This window comes from Telopea speciosissima, chromosome 3 (genome assembly GCF_018873765.1).
Source record: "Telopea speciosissima isolate NSW1024214 ecotype Mountain lineage chromosome 3, Tspe_v1, whole genome shotgun sequence".
Lineage (NCBI taxonomy): Eukaryota > Viridiplantae > Streptophyta > Magnoliopsida > Proteales > Proteaceae > Telopea > Telopea speciosissima.
This window is the reverse complement of record NC_057918.1, coordinates 53,735,158-53,753,257: the sequence shown is the minus strand read 5'-3', so window position 1 is coordinate 53,753,257 and position 18,100 is coordinate 53,735,158. Positions and strand designations below refer to the sequence as shown.

The 18,100-nt window shown below is 41.4% G+C and overlaps 2 protein-coding genes across 2 annotated transcripts; one reads left to right on the top strand and one right to left on the bottom strand.

Annotated features, from left to right (window-relative positions):
• The first annotated feature begins 4,909 nt into the window (after positions 1-4,909).
• On the top strand, positions 4,910-13,719 carry LOC122655290 (probable pectate lyase 5). Its single transcript, XM_043849494.1, has 4 exons — positions 4,910-5,638; positions 8,377-8,967; positions 11,425-11,718; positions 13,411-13,719. The coding sequence occupies exons 1-4, from the start codon at positions 4,910-4,912 to the stop codon at positions 13,717-13,719; spliced, it is 1,923 nt and encodes a 640-aa protein (XP_043705429.1).
• Positions 13,720-14,505: 786 nt separating this feature from the next.
• On the bottom strand, positions 14,506-15,262 carry LOC122655289. Its single transcript, XM_043849493.1, has 2 exons — positions 15,110-15,262; positions 14,506-15,006 (listed from the first exon to the last, which is right to left on the bottom strand). The coding sequence occupies exons 1-2, from the start codon at positions 15,260-15,262 to the stop codon at positions 14,506-14,508; spliced, it is 654 nt and encodes a 217-aa protein (XP_043705428.1).
• Positions 15,263-18,100: the final 2,838 nt, after the last annotated feature.

Below are 18,100 nucleotides of genomic sequence, written 5' to 3'. Positions count from 1 at the left end.
TAAGCATTTACTTAGGGGGTGGTGCAGGGGGGACGATTTCAAAGTGGACTTTCCATTCATTAGATAGAGAAGATCGCCAAGATTCGTGATCCGCTGCCGATCTTATTCCAATTCCAATAACTCAAACTCGGACCGTGGAGATCAAAATATTGAACCTAAAAATAAAAAGAGGAATTCTATATTCTGAACTATTCTGATATATGTTATATGTGATAAATCCATATTTATTAGATTAGACTTGTTACTAGTATGAAGGAATTCAAGTGATTTCGATACGCATATATATGATCAACCAACATTTCTCGAATTTGAAAAAGAGTCAGAAGAAATGGTTTGATCCACTTATTTCTTGAACCGAAAGATCCACGGATAAGTAAGGTTCCGTAGGCTTGGTAGGCTCGATACTTGGTATTGGTTGTAGTCTTAGCTCTTCCTTCCCTACTGCCGTACAAGTTTCGATTCATAAGGGATACTCCCTGTAGGTGAATTCCAGTTAGGGAGGCTTGTCGACCTATTGATTGCAGCTTTCTCCAAACCTCCGGAAAAGCATAAAAAAAAGGCTCAAATAGTACGATCCCTCCGTCACCCCAGAATGAAAGGGGTGATCTCGTAGTTCTTGCTCTGTGAAGATGTGTTGTTAGGTGCTCCATACTCCCATTGAGGCCGAACCTAAACCTGTGCTCGAGAGGTAGTTGTCCATATATTGATAAGGGAAGTCCTCCTTTGCCACTCCACTAGTGGCTCGGCTTGGTCTTGCTCCCTTCGCCTGCCTATGGTATCGGCTTGGCTTCGTCCTAGAAGCGACTGCTTCCGCCTCTGATGGCATGAGTGATAGCTCATGACTAGTATATGGAGCAATCAAACTACTGTGCCCCTAACAGAGTCAAGGCAACAGTGCTCTATGAGCGCTCTCTCCCAGTGGTCGAGATGATCTATGAACACCCCCGGTGGTCGAGCTGCCTCCGTGTGCCCTTTATTAGTAAAGGGCAAGCACTTGGGCGGAGTAAAGCTGATCGTAGAGAATCATTGCGCTAATGCGTGTGCTGTAGTTTTTCAGCTAGCCTCCGAGCTTGAAAGCCTACGTTTGTCAGTTTAATAGCAACGAGCTCCGCTTTCAGAAGCAAGCTAGAGTAGAGCACTAGCCTATCACATCTTGAAGCTCTGCGCTCTAGAGCATTTTTAAAGGCGGCTATGCTACTAGCACGCTAGACTTTTCCCCAGGCTACTAGTTGTAGCGTGCGTACCCTTCTTCTGTTCTACGAATCTACAGATCTCAAAACCAGTATCGATAAGAATTCTAGTTCTTACTATTCATATGCTAGGGTATGAATATACCATACCAATTCATTATGTATTACAATCATGAACTTGAAAGTACTGGAGATTCCTAGGGGCATACCATTAGAGAAGCTTCCTCGACCGCAAACCACCACAGAAATCACCCAAGAAAGAAGAGAACGCTATAGAAACTGGAAAAGAAGAAATCAAAAAGGAAAAAAGACTTGAACCAAAGAAGGGAACCAAAGATATATGAGCATGGCTCATTAAATGCGCCACAAAAGTGGCGCCCGCGAAATGAACCGATGTATGCTTAAAATGACAAGATTCAAAAATTTGAAAAGAAAATCCTTCACTCCTTCACATCGATCGGCGCGCCCAATGACGTGGAAAACCCCCATAGGCCCAACCAAGACCCTCAAAACCCCTCATGATGGCTCCGACGGCAACTGAAGCGACAAGAACCATAACTCTAAGACACCTGGACTGACAAATTGGAGCCTAGCCCAAACCTTAGGCCAGGCAGTCACGTCACAAAAGGGAATTTGACAGACACCTTGCTTCACAACTACAGATACGCAAGGGAAAAACTGCTCGGATGAAGGAATATTGAAAGGACTATCCCACCGTGCGGTCTGAAAAAGGACACCCAAAAAAGACATCAAGCCGTTTGGATAAGGACAAAAGTGCCAGGAACCGTACGGTACTACATTTCTTACCCCAACAAATCTTCGTAGGTTTGTTGGATTGGGGGGCTTATGTTATACCCAAATATAACCGTCCAATCAGGCCATGACACGTAAGCTGGTCACTATGGCCCTGAGGCCCAGTGGGCCACGTCCACGACCCGAACTAGTAAGGGATTGGCCAAAAGTGGCCCCGCACACCACATAGGTGTAAAACAAACCTTCCTTAGGTCCATCTCTTTAGATATGGAACCTACTGAAATAGAAGCAAGAAAGAGAAAAAGAGAGATCACACTCTCTCATCGATATTCTCACCAAGAATAGAAGCTGTCATAACGGGACTCTCTATCTCTCTAGAGCTACTAGGCTCATCACCAACTCTATATATACTCAGGTATAACCCCTTGCAAATCATCTTCACTATTCTCAATTGTTGCTAAAAGAGATTTGACTTAGGCATCGAAGAGTCCCCTGCTGGTGAAAACCGGCTCTCTGGTGTCCATCTTGTTCTCTTGTGCAGGTCTAAGCTCAATAGGACTCTTGGTGGAGATTTCTTGACGCAACAATGTGTACAGTTGATGATTTGTGCTTTACTATTCTTGTTTCTTTCTTTTCTCGCAGTTGAAATTAATTCTAAATAAAGTGCTGAAAATAACATTCTTATGAAAATCTTAGATACAACTCATGAGGCACAGGATGCTTCAAAGCATGCTCTTGCAAAGAAGGCCGTGGGACTTGTTAAATCTAGAATGGTGGTTGATCTGGGCACAGGAAGCACGTAATCACTTGCAATTGAAGAGCTTGGTAGACTACTTAGTCAAGGGAAGGTGAGATGATATCAAATTATCCAACATAGAAAATGCAATAATATTTACATCTATAACATATTAGCCTAGAATCTAGCAAACTCCCAACTTCTAAACGTGAAATGATATGCTAAATGCTATGTCTAAAATTCTAAAGCCAGAAATAATCAAGAGTTGAAACTCAAAAGGTAAATATAGAGTGAAGGGACTAGAATGGGAAGGGAGAAAAAAAAAGGGAAAAGATTATTCATCCACAGAGAGGGAGTAAAATGAAAAAAATACTTACATTAGGAACACTAGAACGATGGTCTTGCTCTGAGTTTTTGAAAGAAGAGGAGAAGAGCTCTGAGTTCGATTGTAAAGCCAGAAATAATTAAGAGCTGAAACTCAAAAGGTAAATATAGAGTGAGGGGGTTGGAAGGGGATGGGAGAAGAAAAAAGGAAAAAAATTATTCATCCACAGAGAGGGAGTAAAATGATAAAAAATACTTACATTTGGAACACCATAACGCGGTGGTCTTGCTCTGCATTATCGAAAGAAGCGGAGAAGATCTCTGAGTTCGATGGTGGTGCTTCCTGAGTGTTGCTCTGAGTTTTCGGAAGAAGAGGAGAAGAGCTTCCTGAGTGTTGCTTTGAGTTTTTTGAAAGAAGAGAAGAATATTGGGGGGTTTTTCTTTTCCTAAATGTTTTGAAACTAGTTTGGTTTAAGGGTTGATGGGTTTGGTTTGAGTAAGTGTTGGGGTTTAAGGTGGTTCAAACAGGTCATGGGTGATTTTCAAAAAAATTGAATTTTTTCAAGAGGAGCCGTTGGATGGTCATAAAGACAAATGATGCTCGCAGAAAGCATGGAAGTAGGATGGAAGTACAGCCGCTAGAAGTAGGGGTGTGACATTTATTGTTTGATAATCTTGAGATACTAAAGAACCCAGATCAATTATTTCACTGCAGATTCAAATATGTGATGATTTCCTTTCTTCATAAAACTAAAGAAAGAGATAGATTTATTAATTTTTATCGAACCAGATTTGTACCCTTTAAGTATTGATGCCAGTCCCACTAATAAGCAATAAGTGCCCAGCGCTTACAGTTAGACATACAACAATAATTACAAAACGTATCATTTTAATTTTGTATTTACATAATTTCCCTTCCAATCAGACACAAACCTATAAGATTGGGTTGGAATGGATCGGATCGAATGATGAACTTTTTTATAAAAAATCACCTTTGATCCAAGATTTTAAGTCAGGATCGACTGGCTCTTATCCGGTTGATATTGACTAATAACACACATATTCATTCCCTCAAAGATTGGGCTTTCTCCTATCCACTTTATGACTCGGAAATTTAAATCCTTCCCTTGATTACATCGCCAAGCAAAGTGCAATCCCATCCCCATTCACATGGAAGCAAAAGTGTTGCCCGCTTCCCCATGTTTGTTTTGCGGCGCCTTCAACTGGAAGTGATTCATTATTATTGGATAAACTTGATAAGCTTTCAAATTCCAATCGAATCTCAGGCGCCCTTTTTTCTTTATTCACTCTGATTTGATTTATAAAGTCTCTCAAAGATAAGTACACAAAAAAGCACAATATTTTTTCACAACCAATTAAGTGCCTGATTCATAACGTAAAGCTTTTAAGCCCTTGTTAACTTCTTTTCTTTGCATTAAATCAAATCCTTTAACTTTAGTTCTTTTCAAGATTCAAGTTAATAAGACATGTTAAGTCAAGTCATTTAACATTCATCGATTCATACACTAAATCGAATCCGATTAAATATATAATAAACTATCACGTTTCCATAACCGTTGTCCCGGCAACAGAATAATTAACAGTTGACAGTTTCTTTCCCTTTTACCGTCCCTTTAGAATGATAGATTAGAATGCACGACAGGAATGTAACTGCCATGAGAGATTCTCTTCATCACCACTCGTGGTGTCTCCATCATCACCGACCCTTTCTATTCTAGCTGCTAAAATCCATGAGAACTTTCCGACATTTCCTACCATTTAAAGAGTAAAGACTCACTGTATTCTTATTATAAATATAAACACTTCGTTTACCTTAACATCCTTAACTAGTGTAGCTCAATTGCATTGGACAAGAAGGAAGGAGGAGCTTCAACTCTAGAATAAGATGCTCTACATTCTCTTCATTTTCCTCTTAAGCTTTCTTTCTTCTCTTACAAATGCAACCCTTAACCTTACTCTTCTTCCTCATGAGCACCCAGACCCTGAAGCAATTGTTCAAGAGGTGCAATGGAAGGTTAAGGAGTACCTCTCAAGAAAGCAGCTTATGAGTATCCATGAGAAGGATCAGACAATTGTTTGTCCCACCGGAAACCCCGTCGACGACTGCTGGCGGTGTGATCCAAATTGGGCATCTAATCGGCAGCATTTGGCCGATTGTGGCATTGGTTTTGGCCGTGATGCACTGGGCGGCAAGGGTGGCGCAACCTACATTGTTACCGACTCTTCTGATGCTTTGAAGCCAGGCACGTTCCGGTATGGTGTGTCTTTAAATCAGCCCCTTTGGATCATCTTCTCCGGCGATATGACTATAAAGCTTAAAGATAAGCTCTTGATGAGTAGCTTCATGACCGTGGATGGCCGTGGTGCTAATGTTCATATCGTCGGCGCTGGGTGTCTCATCATAGAACAAGTTAGAAATGTGATTATCCATAACATCCACATCCATGACTGTGTTCCGGCGAAATCGGACGGTGATGGGATCACCATTAAAGAATCAAGTAGGATTTGGGTCGACCATTGCACCCTCTCCAGTTGTACTGATGGTCTCATCGACGTTACCCACGGCTCTACTGGCATCACTATATCAAATAACCATTTCTCCCATCATGATAAGGTAATGTGTGTTTTTTCATAAATGCGAAAGTTTTCCTTCACTGTGCGGTGAAGGAATCGTAAAGTCATGAGTGACTGCCGATTTCCGTCCCTCCATAATACTATTTTCCACTGGAACCCTATACCCTATGGATGTCAACCGAAGCCATCAGTCAACGGATTTGGTTGAAGGATAACTCGGGTCTTTCTTGTTTGTGATTGGGGGTGCAAGTTTGGCCCCGTAAGCCCGGACCTGTCTTGAGCCCGAATGGGTTGAGATATCTAGGCCTTGAGGTCAGGTTAGGATTGGAAATTTTTAACCCTGACTCAGGATCGGGTCGGGTTAGGGTTGAGGTCTCAAGCTAAGTCTGGCCCGATCCGACTCGATCCAAAACTGACCCAGCCCAAGCCTGTTTTAAGTTATACTATAAAATATATATTGATATAATATACATTATAAACTTTACATGTCACCCACATTTTGTTATATAATATATTACATTATATATGAACATAACAAGTGATATAATACATTTAATTATAATATTATTTTACGTAAATTTGATAATTTTTTCTCCAGTCCAGTCCAATTCATGCATCTCCCTTCCCCCTCCCCAATATTAAGACCAATCAGGGTCATCCCGGCCCGATCCTGAGGCCGGGTCAGGGTTGGATCTGGCCAGGACTAAACTAAGGGAACTTAGGGTTAGGCTAGAGTTTTATAAAGCCCGACCCAATCCGACCTGTTGCAGCCCTATTTGTGATGATTCAAAAATGCTAATTCTTCAACTTTTTCATTATTTGATAATTTGTTTTAGTGGACACCATACTAGGCAATTAAGCTGTCTTAAATTTAGTAAACATGTTATCCACTTCATCATTTAGTCCTTACCAAAAAAAAACAAAAACTTCATCATTTAGTCATGGCTAGATAATCAAACCAATTAATTTGCAAATCATTGTCAATATGATTCTTTCGAAATCATTTGAAGGAGTAATATTTTTACCAAAAGAAAAAGTGTAAATCTGTCTAAGGTTGTTTTAAGAGTCAGTTCCAGTTTATTTTTATTTTTTATTTAAAACTAAAAAAATGTAAATACATAATAAACCAAGGTTATAAATATCAGTATACGTATCGGTATTGGATCGTTTGATCTGTATTGATTTTGCACCTTGCCAATCATAATATTGTGTTGATACGATACAGATATGGGGTAAATTGGTCCAAAAAATCTATTTTTAATAGAGGATTAGAGGCAAATTTGTCCGATACAGCCGATCTTTGCTGATACTGTATTGAATTCTGAGTTGACCGATACCTATTCTGATACTATGCACTAAAACCATGTAATAAACTATATAGCTGATTTGTACCACCAAATTTTACACGCAAACTAAGATGACCCCAATCCCCTCTTATCTTTGAGAACTCAAACAACTATGACCATGGGAGTGTCCCAAAAAATTTTTTAATAAAAAAAATCCTTATTTTTTAAGGAATGCAGTTTTCTGTCTGGGAGTGTGGCTTACATTAGCACTCTCATGTGTCTATCTCTCTCCTCCTCAAAACAAGGGGACAGAGGTGTCTTTTATGGAGAAGAGAGAGAAAGACTCATGAGAGTGCTATTGTAGACCACATTCCCGGACAGAGATCTTTTTCCCTTTTTTTTAAATTAGGGAAGCAATTTTTTTATCCATGAGTGTGGCCTACGCCATCACTCCCCATGTGTCTATCTCTCTCTTCCTTAAAACAAGGAGGCAGAGTTGTCTTTTCATATGTGGAGGAGAGAGATAGGGATAAAATTTGGTGCTATGCCCATAGCAGGAATGTTCCTGCTACAAGGCTAGCAGCCAAGGAAATGGGATCTTAAGGGGTATTTGTGTAGCAGCAAAATTTCGTTCGAGAGATAGACTCATGGGAGTGCTGGCGTAGGCCACACTCCCGGATAGAGTTCTTTTTTCCTTTTAATTTTTATGCGAATAGAAGTGTAAAAAATGAGACCAATTGGTCATTTGGACCAATGGGATCGAACCGAACGGCCCAATTCCTTATCGGTTTGATAGTGGTTTTAGATTTAGAAACCGTTAAAAAGCCTGAAACCGACTAGAGGGACTGATAAAATAACCGAAACCGACTAGAGGGACTGATAAGATAACCGAAACCGACCGTTTGAACAGAAACCTATAAAAAAATATATATATATATATATATATATATATTTTTTTTTTTTTACATTTTCTTCCTTTTTTATACATGAAAAAATGAGACCAGACCGATGACAGACTATTGAAAGAAACTGATAACGGACCAAACTGACCAGACAAATAGCTATCAGTTCCGCATATGTTGTTTTTTTAAACAGAACAACTTATTGGTCTGGTTTTGATCTGAACCAATATATGCCAAAAAAAAATCTACTGAACCGGATCGAACCAAACTTTTTTTTTTTTATGGGAGAATCGAACCAAGCATTTGATACCCCTAGTGAGAATAAAGTAATTTTCAAAAACTTCCGGTTGAACGTGAGCCATTTTCCTTGTTCGTTGTTAGGTAGAAATCTACAGATCTATCACATAATCCATCTATCCATCCATTCATCCATCCATGTACTGCCAGTTGGGCAGTCGTGAAGTGTTATGTGTCCATACAAATATCAAGTGTGTAGCAGGATCCCTAACCAAACAAACTAAAGACTTTGAATAATGTGATTATTGAGTGTTAATTATTATGTAATAACATTAATTAATATTTCCAAATAGGTGATGCTTCTGGGACACAGTGATGACTTTGTTGCGGACTCAGGGATGCAAGTGACAGTGGCATTGAACCATTTTGGTGAGGGGTTAGAGCAGAGGATGCCGAGGTGCAGGCATGGTTACTTCCATGTTGTCAATAACGATTACACTGAATGGGGAATGTATGCCGTCGGCGGGAGCACAAACCCAACGATAAACAGTCAGGGGAACCGGTACATAGCACCGGCGAACCCGAATGCAAAAGAGGTGACAAGAAGATTGGACACAGTGGGGAAGAGTGAGTGGCTGAAGTGGGATTGGAGGTCTGAGGGGGACATGTTGGTTAATGGGGCTTTCTTTGTGCCTTCAGGGGATGGAGCTGGGGTTAAGTATGCATTAGCATCTAGTACTGAACCCAAGTCTCCTATGATGATTGACCAGTTGACCATGAATGCCGGCGTAATATCGGGTCCCACTGTTCCAACTCCTATTGGTGGCAGTAGACCTGTGTCTGATCCGGGTACCGGTACTGGTACTGGTACTGGTGTAGGAGCATCTACGGGTTTGGACACGGGCTCGGGTACGGGTTGGGGACCATTTGTTGGTGGAGGAACGGTTTATGGCAGCAGTTTTGCACCATTGCCACCCTCCGTTTTCTTATATTTTGTAGTGGTTATATTGTGTCATCTTTGTGTTTGCAACCCATAATTCTTTGATTTTTTCAAAGGGTTTTCAGGTATAGTAAATATGTATGGACCATTTTTATCTAGTATTTATTTGTGATGGTTAATTTTTCTGTTAAAAAAAAAAGAAATTATTGTGTAAACATTGGGGTTGGAAGTAACGTTCTGTTTTCTTATGTGAATAACACACGAAATCGTGTACAGCACAGAAAATGTAACGCTTCGAATTGTGTATGACACGTAAAAACATATGTTAAAAAATAAAACGAGTACATACAGAAGAGATAAGAGATTTACGTGGTTCGGTAAAATCATCTACGTCTATGGAATGAGATTCAATCTTCAAAAAAGAATGAAGAGAAGAGAAATAGTACAACTTTTACGATTTGATACCCAAATCCAAGACCCTAGCTTGTACACCTTAATTTCTCTCATCTTTCATTCACTCTTTGATCCTCAGTTGGTCCTTGTACCCATGTTCTACCCCTTTGGACTCTCACTTGGATTCTCACTATCTTCTTTGGTAACCACCTTTCTCCTTTTATAGAACTCATCTTCCACCCTTGGAAAACTCCACTCTCTTATAGATTTTACCTCCTGGGAAGACTCCACCTCTTCTTACAGACTCTACTACTTAGTGTAAGAAATTTCTAAGGTTATTTTATAGGCGTAATTAATTATTGGGTCAAGTTCTTTAGATAGGATCTTAATACATGGGCTGGTTCAAGCATGTCACCCGGTTTAATGAGATGGGTCAACCCAAGCCCATTATGGAAGTGGATTTGGGTTTTGGGATAGTATTATAAGCACTATTAAGGAGGATCCCTGCAGTCACGTCATTCACTTTCTCTTTTCTCCCACAAGAAAGAGTATTCTATAGGTGAAGAACGGGAGATTGCAGAAGATCCCTTTAAAACTTGATTCGTCAAGGGTTGCTAGAGGAGATTGCTTGAGAATTATTTTTATAGTTCTTCATGTTGCAAGGTACATTACAACTTCCCTCTTTTTATCTCCATTAATGATGTATTTTAGAGATTGATATTGGCATTCCAGTAGAGTTTTACATTATTCAAACCCTAATTCTTACAATTGGCATCAGAGACATCCCATATGAATCTAGAATCAACAAAGTTAAGGTAGATATGGATCGATCTTGATCTTGAAAGAGATCAAGGTTTTTCCCCAAAAATTTTCCCAAAAAAAAATTTGGAACCCTACACATTTCCATCGCTGACGGAATTTTTGACCAGTAAAATTTCTTTTTGATGTCACCATAGTGACACTCTCGGCAAGACGAACAAAACGGCTGGTGGATCACTGCCGGCCGGTGATGGACACGCCCTCACGCACCGCCCGACCGAAGAGTAGATCTCACTTGCCCAAGTTATTTTAAAAAAAGGTTTTGGGTTTCGTGCAGGTCACGGTTGACCCGACCAAAATAACCCAACCAGGGCAAAGGTAACTTGACTTGAGACCCGAAATTGTGACCCAAATTTTTTTGACCAGTTCATTGACCATTGTCTGGTTTGGTTCAATTGGATCGGTCCGGTTTGGCATGTTTGAACCATAATTCAACCCGCTTTTGACCAGCGCGTGTGATATCATGCGCCGCCTTTGATCGGCACATGAGAGGGCGTGGAAGCTCCGTTGGGGGCATTCTTTGGCTCGTTGACTTCTTCTCTTTGAGACCTACGTCATAGTGCTCTCGGTTGGTCTGAACAGTCCCTCCAAGGCATGATTTTCGATGTTTTGTGTCTTTTCAGTATGGGGTTGACTCTTTATGTTTGGATTTGAATTTTGATTTAATTCTGATCATTTATGGGGACTTAAACTTGCCAAAACCTTCTATGTGCATGTCATCATTACACCAGAACACTGTTAAAATTGTTTGAATTTGTGTAATGAATATTTTTCCACTATCTGGTTGCAAAAACTATTTTTTTTATGGAAATTGTATGGGTATAAGATGTTGACCACCAAAGTGGCACACCAATTTTCTCTGTAGTTCTACCTTGGCAGCAAAGTTAGTGACTTTTGCCCAAAGGTGATGCTATCCAAGTTTAAAGGAAAATGTGAATGCACACACGTATGAGAATGAATGATAATCTAAGGGTTTTATATGCCCAAAGGTGATAGGATTCTTAAATTATCATTTCTTTCATGGTAAATATGGATTTATGAAAGGATCAATGCATCTTATGCCCCAAAGGGTAAAGATGTAGTCCAATTGTGACTTTCATGTGGTTTTTATTGCTAGTATTTTATATTGTCTCCTATGCTGGCTAATTTACTCATATTTTGGTGTGTTTAGATCATACTTAAGTTATGCTCCCATAGACTTTGTATGTGTATTCATTTGGGTTATACTATCTCTAGGATGTCTATTCAGGGTAGTCTTTTCTCCACTGTTCCTATCCTATCTAGGGACAATTATAAGAAATGGAAAGAGGACATGGATGTGACACTTTGTTTGATGGAGTTGGGCTTAGCTTTTAAAGAGCCTAAGCCCATAGTTACTGCCTCCAACACCACAGATGAGAAACAAAAGTTGAAAAAATGGGAAACAACTCACAAGAAGTGCATCACTCCGATGAAAAAATCTATCCTTGAGACTATGAAGGATAGTATGGAAAAGATGGACACTGCCACAGAATATCTTGCGGCCATTAAGGAAGTTTTTGAGGTTTTCTAGAAGACTGAGAATGGAAAATTGATAAATCAGATTCTCTCAGCTAAGTTTGATGGCAATGGAAGTGTGAGGAAGCATATTCTGAAGATAGCTTCCATTGCAAAGAAGTTAAAGGATCTTGGGATTGATCTGGATAATGATTTTCTAGTCTTACTCTAAATTCCCTCCTAGAGCAATTTGAGACATTGAAGACTACCTATACTGCTTTGGGAGAAAAATGGACCATGAAAGAGCTGGTCTCCATTTGCACACAAGAAGAAAATAACAAAAAGGGCAAGAAAAAAATTGAGAGTACAAATGATACTACTTCTAAGGGTGGTTTTAGAGCTTACAAAAACAAGAAAAGGTTTAGCAAGAAAGACAGGTTCAGGCCTTATGACAGGGCAAACTAGGACAAAACACTTCAGTGGGATCAACCTAATGCAGGTCAAAAGGATATGAGTAGTCTGGAATGTTTCTGGTGTCATAAGAAGGGGCACATGAAGAAAGACTATAGGGCCTGATAGTCTTGGTTGGCAAAGAAGAAGGATTCTGGTACTCACTTGTCTCTTGTTTGTGTTGAATCCTTTAATGTTGATGCCCTAATGGATTCATGGTGGATTGATTTGGGTCATCTATTCATGCCACTCATTCCTTGCAGAGGTTCATCAGAGGGAGGATACCAAGCAAGGATGAGGTGGCGGTGTTTGTAGGCAATGGAGTGGAGGTTGCTGTTGAAGCCATAGGAGTAGTTAGAATTTATTTATCTGATGTATTATTTTTGGATTTAGAAGACATTATGTATGTTCCCTCCATGAGGAGGAATTTGATTTCTACCTCTAAACTTTCAAGAGTTGGATATTGTTTTAATTTTAATAAAGATGGCTTCAATTTAATGTATAATTCTATTGTGGCTGACAATGGTAGTTTTGTTGATGGGCTTTATAAATTGAACTGTGATTCCCAAGTAATTTTGAATGTTAGTTTCAAGCGCCCTATGCTAGATGAGTGCTCTTCTATGTTATGGCATAGGCGCTTGGGTCATATTCTGTACAGAGGATAGAGAGACTTGGCAGAGATGAGATTCTTGGACCATTAGACTTCCAAGACTTACATGATTGTGTGGACTGCATGAAAGGGAAGATGAAGGCAGCTCATAGTAGTGATTTACTTGAGTTAGTACATACAGATATTAGTGGTTCATTCCTTACTCTTTCACTGGATGGTCAGTGGTATTTCATTACTTTCATTGATGATTTCTCATGTTATGGGTATCTCTATCTCATTTTTGAGAAGTCAAATTCTTTGGATGCCTTTATGATTTACAAAGCATAGGTGGAAAATTTTCTTTTAAAGAAAATTAAGACAGTGAGGTCTGATAGAGGTGGAGAGTATTATGGCAAGTATGGAGTTTCTTCCTAATTTCTTGGGCCCTTTGCTAAGTACTTACAAGAGCTGGTTAATATTGCCCAGTATTCTATGCTAGGTACACCACAACAGAATGGGGTTGTAGAAAGAATGAACCATGCTCTGAAAGTCATGATGAGAAACATGATTGGTAAAACCAATTTTCCAAAGTCTCTTTGGGGGGAAGCAACCAATACAACTGTTTATATTCTAAATTGAGTACCTAGTAAGTCAGTTGCAAAGACCCCTTTTGAACTTTGGACTGACAGAAAACCTAGTCTCAATCACTTGCATGTCTAGGATTGCAAAGCTGAAGCAAGATTATATAACCCACATGAGAGGGTATTGGACTCCAGAACAGTTAGCTGCTTCTTTATGGGATATCCTGAGAGGTCCAAGGGTTACAGATTCTACTGCCTTAGTTCAATAAACAAAATTGTTGAAACCAATCATGCCAAGTTTATTGAGAATGGTGATGAGCTTCCTAAGCCTTGCAATCTGGATTTTGATGAAGACCGCACAGTTACTTTTGATGTAGTTCCTAGTACCATCCTTCAGCTATCTACTACTACTGTTGATGAGGTTGCATTCGACCTGTTGAGGAGGTGATTATTGAGCCAGTGGCACCTGCTGAGCCAGCAGCACCTGCTGACCATAGTTATCAAGGCGGCAAGGCGACACGACATTTGAGGGCCTTCCTAAGCACCTTGGCGATAGGGCGGACGCAAGGCGTCGCCTTGGCGAACAAGGCATTCTAGTGTTCTTTTTTTTATATAACCATTTTATTTGGCACAAATAGCATATATTAAAAATTATATAATTCTACTTCTTTGGCTCTTTGCTAAATAAATATTAAAGAGTCAAACCAATGCTAGATATTCATAAAAAAAGAAAAAACAATGTTCATCATATTATCATAGTAATATAGCATATAAATATGAAACAACATTATAAATTAGTAAATATAAAGAATAAAGGGCTGGTAAAAGTAAAATATGTAAGTATTTATTATACTTACCTCTATGATGCCAAAACGAATGCCTAGGCACTATGGTCATCCACTATATTTCTACTCATGTGACCCTGTCAGTCAATAGTCGATACTCAATACATAAATAAAGTGTAAGAACTAAGAAGTATCTAAAGTAAGAATCGATAAGCCAAATTTAATGGAAAAGAAATAACCTAGGGTGATCTGAATTCTGAATCATTCCAAAAATCATCAATGAAAAAAAAAAAAACATAAAATAACCTAAAATAGTAAGATGCCAAAATTAAGTAAGCTTTAAAGCTTAAACATTCAAATACTTATAGTGAAAAAAAGTCTAAAAAAAACCATCCAAATTCTAATACAAATTGTTCAATCTTCAATAAAGTACTTCACTACTTCAAATTTCAATCCCATTTAAGTATATTTAAATCTTCTTCTTCTTCCTCCTGTTGCTGGCCTGCAGAATCACTTTCTATACCATAATCATCCTCAACATTTTCATCATCACGCACATCATCTTCCTCCAACTCCAACTCTAGTTCTTCATTTGAAGACTCCTCAGTCCTCCCCCTACCACACTGTGAATAAGAGACAATGGCTGGAGCCGCTCCACTGGTTGATGGTCCAGACCTCTTTGGTCTATTGGGGCCATTAAATGATGAAGATGCCTTAGTTACTGTTGATACAGTTCTCCAAGTGAGATCATCCTTAGGAACTAATTCATCATCTGATTCGCCAGTCATCCACTCACTACTCCAATCTAGCTCATCAAGCACTAGTGGATTATAATTTCTGCATTGTTCTTTTCTTTCTTGGAATCTTAGTTGAAGACGGCGGTTGTACTGGATGTAGACACGATCATTAAAACGTTGATGCTCTAACCTATTCCTTTTCTTGGTTTCAATCTGAAGAACAATTAACAATATGAAAATATCACTTTTTATTCTTTAAGCCATTCTTTCATAAATCCACACAAAAAATAAAAAGTAAAAATAAAACAAAATTAACTATGCTCCAATTGCGCTCACAATCAGAAGATGAACAACAAAGACCAAGTAAGTACCTTGCAAGCTTTGTAAGCTCAGGTGTAGAGCTTCCATGTTTTTCCCACCAAATGACTTGCTGCATCAAGAAATCGTCGAGCGGTCCTGTGAGTGCCATCACCTGCAAGTGAACCAATGGGTCAATAGAGAGAACCAATGTAGTTTCGGCCTATGGCTCTCCGATGCCAAAGTTAGATCTCCTGAGCAAACAGATGAATAGTAATTATTCAATATAAGTTTAGATGTCCCCTCTAAGGGTGGTGTACCTTTCCTTTTATAGTGGAGTATGATGATATGGAGAGTCCCAGTCTGATGGCGAGTGTGCCATTGAGTGGATAGAGGCCCTGGGTAGTAGGGCTCTACCCCCGTAGGAGGGAGTGTCCTGGTGGTATCAAGATCCTTGGCGGATAGATACTCACGTGTGGTGATAACATCATTAGTGCTTAAATCCGTCTGGGTGATGAGACTTCTAAGTGGTGGCCCAGAGTCCTGGTGGTGGCATAAGTCTATAATGACACGATTGGGTCATAGACGAGCGGCCTCGGTGTCCGTGTACATCAAGTCTGCGTCCATGATGCCGATCCTGGGTGAGAGGCACGCCTGGGTGAGGACGCGCCTGGGTGCAGGCCGGCCTGGGTAAGGCCGCGCCTGGGTGAGGCTACGCCTGGGTGCTGGCCGGGCCCGGGTGGGACCCCCGATTGATTCTCCTTGGTTCTGGAGCGGGTCGCTTTATGACACGTAGTAGCCGCTGACTGGTTCGATGAATCTTGGATGTATCATTTGCCCCCCACTCTCTTGAGATAGGATGTCCAAGAGAGTAGATGCCTTTATATAGTGAAGGGTCCATTGTGAATGAACTTTCTTTGTGGGGCTTGCCTGTAAATCTGTTAGTGAGGTAAGAGAGGTTGGGGGTTCAAACCTTTCCTCCTACACTTTTCCCTTTTCTTTTTTTGCTTTGTTTCTTGTAGATATATGACCTTCTTCTTCACTTTCTATTTTTCCTCATCATTTCTCTTTTTTACTTTTTGTCTCCCACTTTTTGCTCTTCTTGAATTTCTCCTTTGCATTGCACTTTTGTCTTTTGTCCTCTTTTTGGTGCCCACCATGTGCTTGTCCTTGGGTCACCTAGACTAGTGTCCACTTTTTGGTTTTCCTTCCTCTAGTTTTGGGTCCCTGTGCATGCCTTGTGCTCATTTAATGCCTTGCTTACTTGGAGGGCTTGAGTGGTGCTTGGCTTGGGTGCCTTGCACTTGGTGGTCTCTGTCACTTGATCGTGCCCATGGTGTGGTCGGGTCGTCGTGTGCTTGCTCCCCCGTGTGATCGCCTTCCCCCTAAAGTAAGTTCAACCCCCTCTTTTTTTTTTTTTGATGCAGGGCCGCGTCTAGGTGAGGCCGCGCCTATGGGTGTGGCTGCGCCTATGGGTGTGAGGCCGCGCTTGGGGTGGCCGCACCTGCGGGTGTGGCCGCGCCTATGGGTGTGAGGCAGCGCCTGTAGGTGTGAGGCCACGCCTAGGGTGGCCGTGCTTGCTGGCATGAGGCCGCGCCTGGGGTGGCCGCGCCTGCGGGTGAGGCCGTGCCTGCGGGTGAGGCCACACCTACGGGTGTGAGGCCGCCCCTGCTGGTGTGAGGCCGCGCCTAGGGTGGCCGCGCTTGGGGTGGCCTTGCTTGCGGGAGTGAGGCCGCGCCTTGTGAGCGTGAGGCCGAGCCTGGGTGGCCGCGCTTGGGGTGGCAGCGCCTACAGGTGCGATGGACCCTCATGCTTCTCCACTCTCCTTCTTCTTGTCTGTGATGGATCTGCTATTTTTGTAGGTGGTCTTCATTTCATTTTTCTTGCTTGCTTTTTGTCTGGGAGATCGCTTTCTCGAGTAAGTAGTCTATTCTTCTCTTGTCATTCATGTCATCTCCTAATGACCCTAGCCCTGCTTCGATCGGGGTTGGATCTTCAGAGGAGCATTCCCCAAGATCGCCTTCTTCTGTGTGTACTCTATCCTTTGTACCTTCCCCCAGTGCTAGTGATAGGGGTGTGGGACCTTCTAGTATCTCTGGTCTTGGTAGGGATCGTAACTTCTGGGGTGGCGTCATCAGTCGCCGGTCCTGCTGATATGTTGGGTCATGTTGCTAGTATCTTGTCCCCTTCCGACTTGGTCTCCCTCTATGAGGAGTTCCACATTCCCGCTGAGGTCGTGTTATATATTCCCGAACCTGGAGAGTATGCCTTCTCTCACCGTGCAGATTAGATCTATCTCTACCGTGCCTTTTTCCTCCAGGGCCTTCGCCTTCCTATCCCTCGCTTTGTAGAGTTGGTGCTAGAGCATTGGCACCTCACCCCTGGGCAGGTGTTGCCCAATTCTTGGAGGGTGATCCTGGGCTTCTATGTATTTTTTTCCCGCATGGGGCGTGCCACCACTATTCCCCTGTTCTCCCACTTTTATCTGTTGAAGAAGGAGAATCATGGATGTTATCACTTTGCTCACCGCGTGCTCAAGGGGCCCTATGCCTCTTTGGAGCTTCTCACAGGGATCACTAGCAACGTGAAGTATTGGAGGGATCGCTTCTTTTTTGCCATGGTCCCCCGATGCCCACTACGGACTGTTAGGGAAGTCATTGACCTCAAGAGGGTCAACCGGGGGCTTGAGCTAAGTGATTTTGAGGGTGACTCCCTCAAGCAGTGCCTGGGTTGCGATCCATTCCACATCCAGGAGTTGGACTCAGAGGCCTTCCTGTCCCTTTGGAAGCTGAGTCCTGGTAAGAGCACTGTCTTTTGTACTTGATTGGCATGCTTGTATTTTAATATGTATGTCCTCTGACTGGTTGGGCGGTCTTGGGTTGATGTTGTCATGTAGTGGATACGCGTCCGGATTTTAGTTTGCTCCGTGGTAATCTGCAGAAGAAGGCCGCTTCTCAGGGTGGTTCATCTGCTAGAGTAACAGATGTTGGTGGTTCTTCCGCGCCTGTAG